At 37.8% G+C, this 18,921-nt stretch overlaps 1 protein-coding gene across 3 annotated transcripts in view; it reads right to left on the bottom strand.

The window, feature by feature from the left end:
* The window catches only part of PLA2R1 (phospholipase A2 receptor 1), a 113,670-nt gene that overhangs the window by 57,255 nt on the left and 37,494 nt on the right, over positions 1-18,921 (bottom strand). For all 3 annotated transcript variants that reach the window (XM_068545027.1, XM_068545025.1, XM_068545026.1), the window contains 5 exons: positions 17,968-18,162; positions 16,516-16,673; positions 14,414-14,512; positions 11,030-11,142; positions 1,363-1,532 (listed from right to left, as the gene is read on the bottom strand). In XM_068545027.1, coding sequence (XP_068401128.1) covers positions 1,363-1,532; positions 11,030-11,142; positions 14,414-14,512; positions 16,516-16,673; positions 17,968-18,162 — 735 coding nt within the window. The remainder of the gene's footprint in view (positions 1-1,362; positions 1,533-11,029; positions 11,143-14,413; positions 14,513-16,515; positions 16,674-17,967; positions 18,163-18,921) is intronic.

Here is an 18,921-nt window from a genome sequence, read left to right as displayed (position 1 = left end):
CTTGTTCTGAAGTCTGCTCTGTGTCAAATTAATATAGCTATTCCTGCTTTCTTTTGATTAATGTTAACATGGATATCTTTATCCCTTTACTTTTAATCTATAGGTGTCTATATTTAAAGTGGGGTTTTAGTAGACAACATATACTTGGGTCTTATTTTTTGAACCACTCTAAAAATATCTTTTAATTGGTGTTTAGTTCTCTAATTATTGTTATATATATGATATATGATAACAGTTATTATAATATTACAATAATAGTTATCTTTCCTCAGGGAAGAGCTTGAGCCTCTAACCCATTTCCTCTAGATACAAATTTAAAGGTAGCCTATTGTCTATTATCTATTGGGTAGCCCTGATTGAGATCCCCAGGCAAGAAAGGGACCAAGGGCTTCCCTGGCAGTGCAGTGATTAAGAATCTGCCTGCCAATGCAGGGGACACGGGTTCAAGCCCTGGTCCGGGAATATGCCACATGCCACAGAGCAACTAAGCCTGTGAACCACAACTACTGAGCCTGCACTCCAGAGCCCACAAGCCACAACAAAGAGTAGCCCCCACTTGCTGCAACTAGAAAAAGCCCATGCACAGCAACGAATACCCAATGCAGCCAAAAATAAATAAATAAAATAAGTAAATTTATTTTTTTTAAAAAAAGAAAGGGATCAAGGCATCCAAACAGGGTTCACACTGAGGTAAAGGTGTGTTGGATCTAGGTTGGTGACCTAAGATTAACACAAGGGCCTAAAGCTTGGTCCACAGGGGCTGGTTTTAGTGTAGATTATGGCTGAAACCATTAGCTTCTCTGGCACAGTTTCATGCTTTGGGATCCAGAACTGAGCACAGGATGGTGAATTAATAGACCTGTAACTCTGAAATTCTGGCTAAGGTACCACAGAAGTCCATGGAGGAGATGGAGTAGCAAGAATGTTACCTAAGTGACATTCCACAGCAAAGTCACGTGGCAGTGACTGTGAACTGTTTAGATATGCTCAAATGTGCCCATTCACTCTGCTTTGAAGTATGACAGACTATTCTGGACTGAGTAAGCCCCTGAGATTCTTGGACAATGAGGGCGGATGAGGAAAAGACTTTAGGAGGGAGAAACTGGACTTCTGCTAACAAAGGCATGTGTGGTCTTGAGCAATGAATTTATACCTTGAACTTATCAAGTGACTCATATGAATTATACTTTAAAAAATGGCCAGCCATATATCACCCCTGAGAACTGGTGGTAATTGTTTTAGTTGATTTATGCATTAAGAAAACACTAAGGAAGAATCAGAGGAGGTGGACCATGAGGTGGATAGAATTTGGGGGCAAAGAAAACAGGAGGGAGAAGTGGTGTGACAGTGCCCTCTACTCACGGGGCTGACGTGCATTCCAGTGTGTGTACTTCACTGGCTCTGACTTCTGCCCTGCCGTCTTCCAAGTGTATTCTCCTGTATCATTTTGATCTTGAAGAGCTATCCAAAAATAAGTGTCCTTCGTTTTTACCACACTACTGATCAAACTGGTAATAAAAGCCTGTTCAAACCTGAAAAAGGGAAAAAAGAAATGATTTTATAGTAAGTTTCTGGGCAATAAAGAAATGTCGTTAAAACATAATGAGGTGCACAGAATGGCACCCGTGTAAGCATTTCTCATGAATTCTTTAGAACATGGGACAGAAAAATACTCAAAGACCCTGAACGTTACTAATAAATGCCAAACGTCAGTGCAATTCCCAGAAATATGAGTGAGGAAAATTTGATCCTCAAAGGTGGTGCTCAATTCTTTCAAGGAATAGAGTCCGGTTCCAGTTTTGGAGTGTAGGTAGTAAAGTCCAGAAAGCTAGCGATACATTTCTTGGTGCAACATGTGCTCTATTGTGTAATTAGGCCACACAGCACACACATGCTGTAATGTGCATGTGGTGGGGAGGTGGCAGTGGGGGAGGTGGAGAAGAGGGAGGAGTAGGGACACTATGCTTTTCTGAATGAGCATCTGCCGACACAGGGTTCACATGCGCCCACCCACCACACTTGCCTGGTGAGAATGGAACAGAAATTGGAGTAGCAATTTTATGTCTCCCAGATCAGTTTGTTCACAGGCACATGGAGTCATTGGCTTATTCAAATGTGTTCAGATGTGCATATTCACTGAAGATAAATTTAAAACCCTAGGAACTAATCCAAAGAAGTACACCCACTATATTCCCCAACCGGCTGAATGAATTAGTGTTCATTAACTGCTGGCAATGCTCCCTCTTCAACATGAATGCATTGAAAGCAGAATCTAGAAAATTTGTATACATGCTTCCACATGAATACCTAACAGAAATATGTATTAAGCTTTAACCAGCATTGGAATTTTAAGCTAAGTTGGAAACTATCTTGAAAAATTTACTTTCATTACATGTAAAGTTTTGAAGAAACACCTTTCAAACAGTGGTAACTTTTGGCCAGAACCGCTGAGTCATTAAGAAAGGAAACGCCTGATGAAATTATCCGGGAAACCTAAGGAGAAAGCAAATTAGACTTTTTCATCTGATTTTGGATTTTTTTTCATTACCATGCATCTTTAACTTGCTAAAGGAAGCAAAAGAAATGGAGTCATTCAAGAATAGAGGAGTCTCAAAGGAAATAGGGGAGAGAAAGAGAAAAGAACACAAAGATGCAAACTTTTTAACTGCCTTATGAACATCACTAGCAACAGTTAGTTATATGAGGCATCCATGATACTCATCTTTGCAGAGCATATGCTTTAGTGAATATTTTCTGCAGATAGTCTATTGATAATCTAAATAGCACACATTTGAAATTAGAAAAGTTCTTTTTTAATCAGATTGCAGTGGCAGAACCTTACATAAACATGCTTCAAAAAGAAGGTATATAAAAGTAAATACTCTCTAGATGCTGTGTAAGTTTCCTTACACTTCCACTCGTTCATGCTGTTATAACATAGGATCTGTTTTTCCTTCTCCCCTCTGAGGCAGAGTAGCATCATTATCATGCACTGCTGGTGCCTGAAACTACAATGCTAGGAGGCCAGCAAGGCACTGCACCATGGAGGCTACGGTCAGGACCACTAGTCACTGTGCTGGTTCTAAACCCAGGGGCCATCACTGGTTCTTCCATTACCTTGTACTATGGCATTTATTGGATAATGGAGAGATAACATTGTCTGTGAGCTTGGCGTCTGGTATCATTATTCATGACAGCACTTTGCTTTTGTCCCCTGTTGGTTTTAGATTTATTTAGTCCACTCTGATTTGCTCTTTTATAACCATTTATCATTGCTCAAAACAATACAAACCTGCTTTTTGAGTTGGCAAGTATATCTTTTAAGCAGTTACATATAATACTAATACATTAAATCCTATAACCTTCAGATAAAAACAGGACTCTAGTTTTTCCTGGTTCAGTTTAGAAGATGGCATTGTTAATAACAAAATTCAGCAACTATATCTTTTTTCTAAACCATGTACTCTAAGAAATTTACTCTGGATAACAGCATGCAATCTCTTGAGTGTCTTGTTTCCAACTGATAAAGAAACAAGAGATCTTTTTATATTCTTTATCACTCACTGGCTTCAAACACTTAAAGGGTTGTGAAAACTCTGGCTTATGGTAATAGAGCAGATGACCTTTTAAAGTCTTTTTGGGCCCTGTGTTTTAGAATTCTTCATTTGAGAATACTCCAGAGCTTCATATCTGGATTTTTTGTCTGGTTTCACTGATGTTGTTTAATTCAAATGTTATTATGATTTAAGAAACAAACAATAACCATATGTACATATTTTTATGTATTTTTTGAGGAATTCAGTAAAGTAAAAATTGTTATTCTTCAGAAAAACAAATGATAAAATATTTTGCTTATAACCTACTTATAAAATCAAAGTCTGTGGGTGAATACTTCTTAAAAATCAGAAAAAAATTTCCCATCAATCCTTTAAAAAGGCAAGAAATCAAATGTTTATTTTCAATGTAAACAAGAAAAAAACAAGTATATATTGAACTTGTATCAGTTTGAGAAGAATCTGTTGCTCATGGTGCTAAACATTAAATTTTAATTAAAAAAATGCAATTTGAAGATAGCAATGCATATTTTTCGGCATACTTGACACATTTTTTCATTTCAAAGTATGTATTTTATATTTCAAAAATGCACACTTTGAAAAAGGTATTTTATGCTTAAATCTCTAATTGAACATTATATTTCTTCATCAGTTTAGCCAGTGACATATGTAGCTGAAAAAAAAAAGAGATGTTTCTTGTCTGTGAATAACACAGTAGTTAGCAGAAATCAGTAATTAATGACTGTGTTTGTGGTATCTAAAACCAGAGATTGAAAAAACGTAATGCATTGGAAGTAGCTTCACTAGAGAGCCATTTCAACTTAAACAATATGTATATGTATATATATATACACACACATACATGATTTGGTTAGGAGGGACTCAGCTTTGAGCTGAGTAAGTGCAATTGTATTTCTCCCAATAAAACACTTGTTAGCACTTTTGATACCATTTTCAAATAACTAACTCTATTGCTGAACTAATATTAAAATGATACATTTCTTTCTTTTAAATAAAGAATGGCAATAGAATATCAGTAGTTTTCAAATGGGAGACATGTCATGACCACTATTGCAAGAAGTTTCTGATGGTATTCCTCAAGAACTAGAAATGTTAAGTTTTTGGATATTGTTTCTTTCAAAAGACTAGAAGAAAAATATAGAATTAGAAAATACATCTAATATGTACACAGGAAATAAACCTGGAAGAGCAATCCAAACTGTTAGTGGCAGTTACCTTTGGGAAGGGAAGAGAGATTGGCTGGGAGGGGGCAAGAGTAAAGGTAAGGGGGCACTTTCACTTTTTAGTTGATATTCTTCTGGCTTGCTTGAATTTATACCAATGAGAATGTTTCTATTGTGTAATTTTAAAAAGGGTAACCAAAATGTGTTTTTAAAAAGAAAGTTAACTGCATTCTACCAAAAAAATAAAAACTGTTAGAATTAATAAATGAATTCAGCAAGTGGAGGATACAAAGTCAACACACAAAAATCAGTTGCATTTTTATATACTAACAATGAACAATCTGAAAAGGAAAATAATTCCATTTACAATAGCATCAAAAATAATAAAGTACTGGGGAACGAACTTGACCAAGGAGGCAAAAGACTTGTACATTGAAAACTAGAAAATATTGCTGAAAGAAATTAAAGAAGACACAAATAGTCCATCGACAGATGAATGGATAAAGAAGATATGGCACATATGTACAATGGAATATTACTCAGCTATATAAAGAAACAAAATTGAGTTATTTGTAGTGAGGTGGATGGACCTAGAGTCTGTCATACAGAGTGAAGTAAGTCAGAAAGAGAAAAACAAATACCATATGCTAACACATATATGTGGAATCTAAAAAAAAAAAAGGGTTCTGATGAACCTGGGGCAAGACTGGAATAAAGACGCAGATGTAGAGGATGGACTTGAGGACACGGGGAGGGGGAAGGGTAAGCTGGGACAAAGTGAGAGAGTAGCATTGACATATATACACTACCAAATGTAAAATAGATAGCTAGTGGGAAGCAGCTGCATAGCACATGGAGATCAGCTCGGTGCTTTGTGACCACCTAGAGGGGTGGGATAGGGACAGTGGGAGTGAGATGCAAGAGGGAGGGGATATGGGGATATATGTATACATACAGCTGATTCACTTTGTTATACAGCAGAAACTAACACAACATTGTAAAGCAACTATACTCCAATACAGATGTTAAAAAAAAAAAAAAAGAAATTAAAGGAACCACAAATAAATGGAAAGACATCCCATATTCATGGATTGGAAGATTTATTGTTAAAATGTCCATACTACCCAAAGTGATCTACAGATTGAATGCAATCCCTGTCAAAATCCCGGTGATTTTTTTTTTGCAGAAGTAGAAAAATTCATCTTAAAATTCATATGGAATTTCAAGACATCCTGAATAGCAAAAACAAGCATGAAAAACAAGAACAAAGTTGGAGGCCTCACACTTCTTGATTTCAAAACTTACTAAAAAGTACAGTAATCTAAACAGTGTGATACTGGCATAAAGACAGACATATAGACCAATGGAATAGAATAGAGAACTCAGAAATAAACCATTGCATATATGGTCAAATGATTTTCCACAAGGGTGCCAAGACCATTCAATGAGGAAAGGACAGTCTTTTCAATAATAACGTTGTGAAAAGTGAGTATCAACCTACAAAAGAATGCAGCTGGACTCTTACCCTACACCATTTACAAAAATTAACACAAAGTGGATCAAAGACCTAAACATATGAGCTAAAACTGTAACACTCTTAGAAGAAAACATAGGGGAAACTTTTCATGGCATTGAATGTGGCAGTGATTTCTTGGATAAAACACCAAAAGCACTGGCAAAAAAATAAAAAGGATAAATTGGACTTAATCAAAATTAAAAACTTTTGCACATCAAAGGACACTATCAACAGAGTGAAAGGCAACCCACGAATAGGAGATAGTATTTGCAAATTATGTATCTGATAACCGATTAATATCCAGAATATATAAAGGACTCCTACAACTCAATGACAGAAAACAAACACTTCTGTTCAAAAACGGGTAAAAGACTTGAATAGACGTTTCTCCAAAGGAGATATAAAGATGCCAATAAGCACATGAAAAGATGCTCAGCATCACTAATCATTAGGAAAATGCAAATCAAAACCACAGTGAGATACCACGTCACATCCATAGGATGGCTATTCTGTAAAAACAGAAAATAAGCAAGTATTGGCTAGGAGGTGGAGGAATTGGAGCACTTGTGCAGTACTGGTGGGAATGTAAAATGTTGTAGCTCCTATGGAAACCAGTATGGTTGTTCCTCAAAAAATTAAAAAGAGAATTATTATATGATCCAGAAATTCCACTTCTGGGTATAGTACCCAAAATAATTGAAAGCAGGAACTTGAAAGATATTTGGATATTCATATTCATAGCAGCATTATTCACAATATCTGAAAGGCAGAAATATCTTGTGTCTATCAATAGATGAATGGATAAACAAAATGTAGTATATCCATACTATGGAATATTATTCAGCCTTAAAAAGGAAGGACATTCTGACACATGCTACAACATGGATTAACCTAGAGGACATCAGGATAAGTGAAATAAACCAGGCACAATAGACAACTACTGTATGATTCTAGTTATAAGCTAACTATAGTAGTCAACTTCACAGACACAGAAAGTAGAATGGTGGTTGCCAAAAGCTGGGTGCAAGGGAAATGGGGAGTTAGTGTTTAGTAGATACAGAATTTCAGTTTGGGAAGATGAAAAATATTTTGGAGCTGGCTGGTGGTGATGGTTGTACAATAATATGAATGTACTTAATGCCACTGGACTGTACACTTAAAATGGTTAAAATGATAATTTTGCTATGTATTATATTTTGCCACAATATTAAAAAGTTAACTGTAAAAGTGTTTGGGGGATATGGTTGCAAGAAAATGGCAGAGCTATAAAAATGCTTGCAAATAATGCACATTTAAACTTAGGAAAGATGAGATATTGCAGCATTTCTCATTTTGGGCAAAATTCTCAAAATCCAATGTCATTTGGATTATTTTGTACAAATATTCCAAGACTGATTGATTCAAGGTTTAGATATACATGCATTTAGACAATTATCCATGGTAACTTTGGAACTCAAGTTTTGCATTCGTGCTCTGTCTGAAAGCAGGTGGCCAGGCCTAACAAAATTTCCTAACAGCAAGCAAATAGAATTCTGTTATTTGGCAATAAGGGTTTGTTTTTCTTCCCTCTCTCTTCCACAAAGTGTTAAAAGTCCTAGACTAGGAGCAGTTGCCCTATAACAAAAGAAGTACGTAATTTGTTGCAGGTGGTTCTAATTGTGCCCATCAAATGTGTCGCTCAGTTGTGCAGAAGAGTAGAAAATCAATTAGCAACTACAAGCTTGGGTACTGGTGAGTGACAGGAGTGTCTTAAACAGGAAATCAGTAATGGAAGAAAATGATTAGCAAGGCTGCTAGTGGATACTCCTGGATCTGAGGAGACTATCCATCTACTGCCCAACCTTCTCAGACAAAAGATGCTGTTGAAAAATACTCAAATGTGAATTGTCACTCAAAGAACAGTATGCCGTGGGTCTTTGTTTCTAATCTGATAAGGTCCGAATGAATAAAAATCAAGAGCTTAGGACACTTCCTGTCTTCAACTTGTATGTCTCATTTTTTTTTTTTTTAAGATTTATTGATTGATTGATTAATTGCTATGTTGGGTCTTCGTTTCTGTGCTAGGGCTTTCTCTAGTTGGGGCAAGCAGGGGCCAGTCTTCATCGCTGTGCGCGGGCCTCTCACTATCGTGGCCTCCCTTATTGCGGAGCACAGGCTCCAGACGCACAGGCTCAGTAGTTGTGGCTCACGGGCCTAGTTGTTCCGCGGCATGTGGGATCTTCCCAGACCAGGGCTCGAACCCGTGTCCCCTGCATTGGCAGGCAGATTCTCAACCACTGCGCCACCAGGGAAGCCTGTATGTCTCATTTTTGAGTCATTGCTCTGGATGCAGACATGTTTGCAAGGCAGTGTTCATGCATGTTAACTGCCTGGGAGAGCTGCCTCACTGGGACTAATATGTAGTACTCGGGGGCTTGACTGGTGACTGAGTAGCATGCCAGCGAAAGGTCACCTGGGGGGCCTAGGAGGTCGAGGAGGGGATGAAAACAAATTTACCCAAGCTATAGATCTGCTTTAGAGTTGGACTACACATCAGCTTTGGCTACTGAATACCGTTCATAAAAAAAAAATTTATAGTATTCACAGCACACCCTCGTATTCAGTTTTGGGGGAAATGAAACATAGTAGGTTTTTTTTCTAGACACTTTCTATCATTTGCATGGGGTCCCCAAAGGATTCTTAGAAAATGAAGTGTTTGAACTCTAACAGGTTTCTGCCTTACTTGGGTCACTTTGGCACTATGAGTTATCTGTTATGTCACTTTGAGTTTATCCATTTATTGTGTTATTCCACTTTCTTCACTTGTTTCATGCGTTTATGTTCTATCTCTTTAGCTGCTGGCCTGCAAGTGGCACCTGGGCAACTGCACTGTGCCTTTTATTTTTATTTATTTTTTGTACAGCACGCCAGTGTTTAATATGATGCCTCTCACAGTGTAGATATTCAATAAATAATTTTCTAATAAACTTTTTTTTTTTTTCATTTATTTTTTAGCTGCTTTGGGTCTTCGTTGCTGCGCACCGGCTTTCTCTAGTTGCGGCGAGCAGGGGCTACTGTTTGTTGCGGTGCGCGGGCTTCTCATTGCGGTGGCTTCTCTTGTTGTGGAGCATGGGCCCTAGAGCGCACAGGCTTCAGTAGTTGTGGCACGTGGGCTCAGTAGTTGTGGCTCGTGGGCTCAGTAGTTGTGGCTCGTGGGCTCTAGAGCACAGGCTCAGTAGTTGTGGCACACGGGCTTAGTTGCTCTGCGGCATGTGGGATCTTCCCGGACCAGGACTCGAACCTGTGTCCCGTGCATTGGCAGGTGGATTCTCAGCCACTGCACCACCAGGGAAGTCCATCTAATAAACTCTTGACTGTTGATTTTTGCATAGTCAGATAACATATGAAAAGTAGTTAACACAGTGCCAGGTATGTGATAGACACTCAATGAATATTACACACAAAAAAAGAAAGAATAAGATGTAAAAACAGGTGAAATAATTAGACCTTTTTCTTCAGTGAAAAACATTATAATTAACGAAAGAGCATAGCTTCATTGGTCAAGATCCTGAATAAAGTCCAAAGTTGACTCACTGACTGGAGGACTTCTAGTCCAAGGTACTCTCGAAAACTTGTGGGTGGGTGAACAAGGCTGAGGATAAAGGCTTTCTTCTGGCTGGTAGCTATTCTGGGAAGGAGAGAGGAGAACTAAAAACAACACTGAGATACATCAGAAGTGGTGCTGTGCCCTGAAGAAAGGGTTTCTTGAGCATAAAATATTTCACCTGGCAATTTATTTAGCCAAATGTGGTCAATCTATCCCTCTGTGTGTGTGTGTGCATTCCTGTGCATTGTTTGGAGGAAAGACTGGGACAGAAGGTAAGAGGTAAGAGGAGGAAGGAAATACTGGCGGCTTTGAACGTTGACTTCCCATGTGGGGAGAGCAGAGAAAGCACACAGAATTCCTCCTACACGTTAGACCTGCATGTGAAGGGGTCTCTAGATAAAACCATAGCACCAGTTGTCCTGCTTCCTGGTCTTCAACAGATATTTTTAAAGGCAATGACCTCGGTAAAAAGGCAAGCGACTTGCTTTGTGGGTATAGTTTTCCACGGAACCACTGAAGAGTTCTACCTTGCTTCTGTCTTCAGCCTGGAGCAGTCTGTCTCCCAGCTCTCACTGTCCTCCTGGCATTGATAGTGACACTGAGGTCTCTTCTGATGTTGGTACTTTTACCCCTTGCTACACATCTGTAACATGTTGCAAATTGTATGGAGTGTAAAAAGGGCACAGTTTCTCTGTTTGTATGTACAGATACCTGTGCATAGAGAAATCTAAATCTAAACAAACTTAGACCTAAGAAGCAATCGGGAAGCATTTGAAAATCCTCCACAGTTTAGTTTTACTTACTTTTGTTCTAAAAAAACTCCACATGACTCATACACATTACATTTAAAAAACACTTCATATTTAAATAACATATTTCTTTTCTATTACAAGGACTCAGATAAAATATCATTACAACTGAATATATTAGCAAAGCTAGCTAATTAAGAAATCTTTATGGAAAATAAAAGACATCTTAAATTTTACTATTTGTTACTCAAAAATCAATTTAAAATGAACATTGTATGGTTTAAATTCATCTAAATCAGTAATTTAAATAACTTAATACTCTGTTGTACAGTACACTTTAGATTTTCACTAGTTACTGATTGTGGCTAGATTTTATCATTCTAAGAGCCCTCACGGCAAAAAAGCGCTGCATGTTTCTGATAGAAAATTTCTATTTTTACCTGTTTGTAATGGTTACAAGTGCAGGAGGACAGTAGTAACCACTGGAGGCGTGGTCAAAGCTTCGAAGGACTGTGTCAATTTTGTAACAGAATCCACCATGTCTCTCCCATCCCTTAAACAAGGAAAATGAAAATTAAGGACCCAATCTGATTTAGTTAAATAGTAAAATATATATATTTTTGGTGTAATCTCATTTACCACTTTCTTCTCTGACCCACTCAAAACTCAAAACTTGAATGTTTGTCTTGATATATTTATATTTATTCTACCTGCCATTAGCTACAGCCACTTCTACATTTATTTAATTAATTCTTAAAACCTAAATGTTTTAACTAATTTAAAATCTTTAAGCCCAAAACCTTAAAAGCAAATTAAAAAAAAAGGGACATTCACTCAAGATCTCTCCTTCTCTCCTTTCCTCTTTCTCTCTCTCTCTCTCACACACACACACACACACACTGTGTCTCTCTCTCTCTCTCTCTCTCCTTCTCTCTCCCTCTCTGTTCAGACTTATAAGATTTACTGTAAATGGTTCCTATGGGATGGTAAAAATCGAACGTGTTGGCTTTAAGGACAGAATGCGTGGGTTTGAATCCTGGCTCCACCATCATGTGACCTTATTTAATCGCTCCGTGTCTTAGTTTTCCCCTCTGTAAATATGGATAATAATAGTATTCATGGGGTTGTTCTGAGAATCAAGGGGAGAAAATGCAGGCAGAGACCCTAGAATAGAGCCAGGAACTCAGTATGAGCAAAGAGGACATAAGTATCTAGGTAACAGTGTACTGTTTTGATTTTTTTTTTTAAGGGTCTTTCATACTGCTTATTTCATGTTATCCCACTGAGATTAGGGACTTAGATAATCTAAGTCAGAGACTAGTGGATAAACTGGCCTGGAACCTAATTTTGGTGCAATCCAGAATGGTTTTGTCTGGATCATCAAGCTTCCAAATAGAGACTGGCTAAAATATATATATATATATTTTTGGTAAAGATCATTCCTAAGTCAACTGCCTAGCCTTTTAGAGAGAAAGCAAACAAGCTTTGGCACCTAGACAAAAAATGACAAACGTGTATGGCTAAGCCCTGGGAGCAAAGAAGGGTGGCTCTATTCTTTAAAATCATACGGTACAGGAGACATGGGTTCATTAGCCTTCTATATTTCAACTGAGATATTTTAGTTCTTTCTCTTCCAATATTATAAAATCATATCACTTCTATCAGTCTATTTTTATGTATTCACCAGTTTTAAAATACACTTCATTTTGTGTCATGCCAATACTTGCCAGATTTTGATCAGATATAAAATGATTTCTGCTATACTACTCAGAAAATGTCTCAACCTTGCAGTAAATTAGAGAAAAATCTTATTTTAGACGTAAGCTATTTTAGTTCAAAACATTATTAAATGAGGCGTGGATCACAGGAGCACCACATCCAGCCCACCAGGATGTGCTCTGAATTCACTCCCTTAACTTCTCTCCCCAAGCTTATCTGTGTGAGTAATTGACAGTGTCAGCCAGAACCCCTCCGTGGGTCACTCCAGAGGGGGCAGGGAGGTTAGACTGCTTTTGTATTTGGAAGGACGGGAGGAGGAAGGCTGACAATTTGACCTTTCTGACAAAGTACTCCTTCTTCGTTAGTGGTTTTTAGATCATAGGCTGCTTAGCAAAACAAAAAACCCAAGAACTTGAACAGGCTCAAGGAAAGGGGGGGGGGGAAATGTGGCATAGTAATAACTGGAAAACAAAGACTCTACTATAAGCCTTTGTCCACACAATGAAAGCGGGAAGAATAATTGATTGTATTTGTGAATATCCTTTGTACATGAGATGCCATTTCTTTTTACATGAAGTCATGATGGTGACAGTACTGAAACGATTGCTCATATTATCCAGTCCCCCAAAAGTGACTTAGATGGAAATAAAATTTTAAAAAATTTCTGCTTTGAAATTATCCAGACTTATTTTATAAGTTGGTTTTGCCTGTGCAGACTGTTCAGAGAATTGCACTGAAGCAGATGGCTAAAAGAAAGGAAACTTTCGAAACCATATTCATAGATGCATAAAGAAATTAATGGAATTTCACCATAAGAGTAAAGAACTGGCTCTGAACCCAGAATCCTTAAATATTGATAAGGCTGGTCAGAAAGAGGGAAGCAGTATACAAAAGTTTAGATAGAACATCAGTTGTTTCTGCTGTGTAAGAAGCTAATTACTCTTTCGACACAAATAAAACATGTTGAGTTGCCTTGAAAGCCACTGTAGGATGGATTTTTTTCAATATTTCTGATCAGATAGAGATTAGATCAGTGATCAGTAATAACTAATTCAGGAATTGTAATCATTAGGTAAAACGTCTGGTCACATGTCAGCTATGGCACATGTATTGTTCAGCTAAAGTGTGAAGAGTAACATATGCTTACACATTGATGAATGAATCAAATGCAGTTTCTGAAGAGAGGGGTTATCGTTTAATTGGAACATAAGTAACTGGATTAGAAGAGAAAATAATTAAAAGAGAATTGCATAAAAACCAGATCTGTGAACATTTTGAGACTCACACAGCATAAAAATCTCCAGTAGTTAAATCCAAAATTTTTAGGTGTGTGTGTGTGATGAGAGAGAGAGAGAGAGGGAATGCATGTGCTAAGGACACTGATAGATAAATTTTTTGTAACACTGCAGAATATTGAATGTATTTTAAGAAATTTAAGACAGATTATTTTCTACCTTTAAAGTTCAAACCTAAAGTAAATATGTTTTTTATTATTTTTAGTACTGAAAATAGTACTTTAAGTACCAAAAATAGTTTATTACTTAAAATACAAAGTATTTTTATTATCCCTTTCCTAAATAATAAATGTGTTGCAAACATGCACTTCTCTTTGTTATTGTATTTTATTCAAATATTCAAGTTTAAGAAAAGTGAAAAGGAAAACAAGACTCTGGGTGCAGAAGATCACTCTCTGACTCAAAGGAATGCATTTGCTTTCACTCTGACAGTCTTCATTGGAAGACAATGAAAACCGCGTGTGAGACAGTGTATCACATGATAGGCATTGTTTATACAGATGGTATAACAGGATCATTTACATTTCTTATCTCAAAAGAAAACTAGTCTTGGGTGGAAGTAGATGGTAAGACAACAATCCTTAGCAGAGCTGTAAATCTTTCATGTGCCCCTAGCTGATAATTGTTTGGTTTGTTATAATAGCCCACTCAGAAAAAAAAGAAGGGAAGGGAAGAAGAAAGAAAGGGAAGGAGGGGAAAGAGAGAGAGGAGGGAGCCAAGGCAGGAAAGAGAGGGAGAGAGATACACTTTAATTTGATGGTGGATAAATCAGTCTGGTTATGAAGTCCCTCCAATGTTCACAGCTCTTACCTTTTGGCAACCTGATTCAGTGTCAGAAAGGACATGGCCTGTTTTCTTACAAACGTAAAAAAGTGTTTCTTTGCAATTTTTAACTTTCCAGTGTCCCTCCTAAGAGGAAAAATATTACAAGATGAATGAATACACTCCATTATTGATGCTGATAGTCAAAGTCAATAATTCTGAATTAAAATATGATTAATAATGCATGTTTCAAGGGGGGGTAATGTGTCAGGATCTTGTGTTGTTAGAAGAGGTTGATTCTCTACATACGAGTGGGAGGTCTGGCTTTACGTTAAACTTCTCTCAATACTTTTTTAAAGATGGGATAAGTAGTGATTCTCAATCTTTAGTGCGCACTGGAATCACCTGGAGGGCTTACTAAAACACAGTTGTTTGGGATCCGTGTGTCTCATTCAGTAAGTCAGGTGGGACCTGAGAATTTGCATTTCTAACAAGTTTTTAGGTGATGTGAATGCTGCTGGTCTGGGGGCCACACTCTGAGAACCACTTATATGAAACTATTCCCCTGACCAAGTGAGAATGCTGCTTCTTCTCTCCGATCACTTCTAGGTGTTAAATTGAATGCTTCGCTGCTTGCCTGATGCTGTATAAACCTGATGCTGGGGAAATGCCTGGAAAGCACCATGAATCACCCGAGATAACATTATCATAGCTGAACTTCATGTTCAACCCCCAGTACCCTTCTTCATCACGAATTCTCCAAAGCCCCACTCCATTTCCTCTTTATATGACAGGCAGATACCTTCATGTCTTCTCCTAGTTCTAATGAAGGCTGTTCTCATATCCTTCATTAATGATGAAATACAATAACTGCTAACTGATTAAAATTTTATCCTCCCAAAGGATTTTTTAATTTTAACACAAATCAGACCTTTAGGCTAAAACCACACAATTCAAATTTTCACACAATTCAAATTCAAAATTTAGGTATCTCAGGCATGCAGGGTTTTAGGTGAGTAGAGAGCTCTTCCATGACCCTCAGAAACATACTATGTAGGAGGCTGACACCTTCACCTGTAAGAGCAGCCTTGTAGCCCATCCCCATGGAGTCTCCAGCAAACCATCCAGTTATAGGATATTGTCAGGCACACTGAAGTTGCTTAGTAACTATTGGATGGACAGATGAATGAATAGTTACCAATCTCTCAGATTCAAATTGAGGTATCGACCATGTTTAGGTAACTAGTTAATTATAATAATTACATTTATATTGAGTTCAACTTCAGGGGTATAAGTGTTACTTTTTATGCATCTACTATTTAAGGAGCTACTGAGTTGCTAAAAAGGGGCCACAAAATACCACACTTACAGCAGCACTGTCCTAACACATCCAATAATATTAATACCTATCCTCACTCTCTTAAAAACAATTTTTCTGTCCAAATGTTGGCTCCTGCTTTGTGAATATGCTAAGTGAAATACCCATGTCTGTCAAATAAAAAAGGAGAATGTCAATAGGAAACTAAGGTCACCTTAATTATATCAAAACTGGTCTCTCTGCTTCCACTCTCTTCTCTCCAATCAATTCTCTATGTAGCAGCAACAGTTGCTCTTAAAATGTAAATCAGATCATGCTTTTGTCTCCTGGAAGCCCTTTAGTGGGTCCTATCCCAGGCCTATAAGCCTCACATGTTTGCATTCTTCCTGCCCCATCTCCTACCACCTTTCACCGTCCATACCTCCACACCACCCTGGTCTCCTTTTTGATTATCAGACATGGCAAGCCTTGGCCTGCCTTTGGGCAACTGCCCGCTGCCTGGAATGTTCTCCTGCCCTTCAAGAGATTTTTTTTTTCTTCAAGTCCCAGCTTAAATGTCACCTCTTCAGAGAGCCCTCCTTGACTGTCTTGTCTGAAGTAGCTGTCCCAACCCAAGTTTCTCACCATCTTGAACCTATGTCCTCAGAACTATCATCACAACTATAATTACCATGTGTTTTTAGTGTGTATGTGTTTTACTGCTTAGCGTGGAAGCCCCAGGAGGAGCAGGCACTGTGCCTGTCTTGGTCTCTGCCACAGCCCAAGTCCCTGGCACAGGTGGCCCTCAGTACAAGTCCAGCCAAGTGAGCACTGAACAAATGAATCAACTTACAGATTGCTCTGCTGAGACACATAGCTGGCTTCTATTTGGAAAAATTTGGGGCTCAAGTGTGTGCCAATTAGTAAAGATGACTGAGGAGCCATCAGACCATTCAAAGGAAACTGGAATTTTATTGTTGCTCAAACCAATCCATGTTTCTGATGCATTTTCTGCAAGAGATAAACGTAAATTACTTACAAGAATCATAGTATCTGCAAAGGCGATAACACAGAGGGGCTATTACCAATATATACCACTTTGTATGTGATTTCTTCTTTGTTTCTTCTTGGAATGAAACCTGTTTAAGTTTTGGTATAAAATACCTGCTTAAACCTTTCCCCCCTTAATCTATCCAGATCTGTTCAATATAGGCCTTATAAGTGAGGCAGAGTGTCAGTGAAAGCCAGGGCAAGGACAAAGCTTAAGCAAGTCAGATTGCTGGGACTCTAGTTAGTTCGTGCTACAGTATGGAAAGTAGATCTGAAAAGTCTGGTTTTTCTTCTACCTCTATAAAGGAAAAATAGGAAGGTCAATCGAATTAAGAAAAGGCACTTAGAAAAAAAACTTTTGATGATGTCTAGCTTTACTTCCTTTTCTTTTGGCTAGGAAAAAAAAGGAGCAGAAATTCTTAGAAGCATTGAATAGGAGCAGTGGGGTTGCTGGAAAAGTAAATAAAATAAAGCTTGCCAGTCTAGGTAGGGCGAAAAGACCCTCGATGGCTGGGAGAGTGTTTCAGTGCCCCGCTGACACAGCGGCAGCCACAGGATTCTTTCAATCCCAAATGTGAAGGGTGAGGAACAATGACAGAAGGAGTTTTGTTTTCACTCCAAACTAAAACCTAACATTGAAATAGAGTAGACGCTGGATTTTTCCACTAAAAAAAGATTTAATCTCAGTCAATGATTTCAATGTTTTCCAGCAGAATTCTATGTCCATATATGACATAGGTAGGGGCAGATCTGCTCTGGTGGGTAAAGCAGGGCAGAGGCCTCAGAGCTTGGAACCCCTGAATATGCTACACAGCTTGAAAAACACCACACCAAATAAATTACCCATTTTCACTGGCTAAAGTTATTTAAATCTAATCACTTTTGTAAGGAATTTCCTTGATTGCTTGGATTACATGGTCGCAGCACATTACTGCTATCTAGTGCCCATTATGCTAAATTACAGGTTCAGGTTTTTCAAATTAGAAGTTTTAGGAAATGACCTTTCCCCCTTAAAAAAAACCCAAAAAATGAAAACATCTAATATATCTGGAATCTATGAGATGTTACAAAGTTTCTGAATATGTATTTTGTAAAAATTCAGTGAATTTTCACTCCTGGATATTATTTGAAATTTCAGATACATGTGCCATAAAGAATCAATTTTAAATAGCTTAATTTCTTTTCAACTTCACTAATAAAGAGAGTTACTACATTATATTTCATACTTCTTGAACCAAAGACACTTGGCACTCACCATCTCCAAGGAGGGTTACAAGAAACTCCACTTCTGCTAACGAATCTATGTTTATTAATGCACTGTTATTGGACTGGCAAGAATGCAAAGCTTCATTCCAGGTCTTTTTTTCTTTCTGAAGTTGATAGCAATTACGATTGTGGGGATTCCAGCCAGGCTCACAGTGGGTAGCATAATATTTCCAAGCATCGTTTTCTTTTTGAACCAACAAAAAATGAAGTTATTTTCCACAATTGTTTTAACATTACTTATTACCCCAATATAAATCACCATTAATATATGATTATTTTTTAAATTTGAAAAACAGAAGCGTATGGTACAATAAGATATAGATCATAGCATTCTAGATCTTCAGACTTGAAAAGGATCCCATCTATGATCTGGATCTAGGATCTAACGGATCTCAGTGCTTCATTTTCCAGATGAGCTATCTAAGGCACAAAGAGGTTAAGGAGACTTGATAAAGGTCATACAACCAAAGTGAGAGTCAGGGCTAGATATAAAATATAGCATTTAGAGCTATCCATTTAAAAAAGCCTTTTTACACTAAAAAAGGAGTATTATGGAACACAATTTAAATGCTTTTTAAAGGATTTTATATACAGTAGTAGTGGGGGGGGGTAGATAGTTATTCTCAGCTGAAAAGAATCTGAAATTCTGGCCACTTTCTCTAGAGCAGAGATGATAGCTTTTATTTTGGGGGTCAGGCTGAGTGCTTCTGATGTCCCTCTGGGTTCATATGGACTCTGGGTTCGACTTACAGCAAAATAATGCCACGATGCTTTGACACTGGCAGGGAAGGCAGCTGTGTGCATGCCAACTTTGGCTCTTCTCTTCCAGGAGCTTGCCCCCAGCCTGATGACAGCATTTTTACTTTATTTTATTAACCACAACTGGGTGCCTCCCTTAAGCACTAACTTAGTTAGAAACAACTTCACTGCTAATTTGGGAAAC

The sequence above is a fragment of the Eschrichtius robustus genome, chromosome 5 (assembly GCF_028021215.1).
Source record: "Eschrichtius robustus isolate mEscRob2 chromosome 5, mEscRob2.pri, whole genome shotgun sequence".
In the NCBI taxonomy this organism is placed as follows: domain Eukaryota; kingdom Metazoa; phylum Chordata; class Mammalia; order Artiodactyla; family Eschrichtiidae; genus Eschrichtius; species Eschrichtius robustus.
The sequence above is the reverse complement of the archived record's forward strand: the minus strand, read 5'-3'. Positions and strand labels throughout refer to the sequence as shown.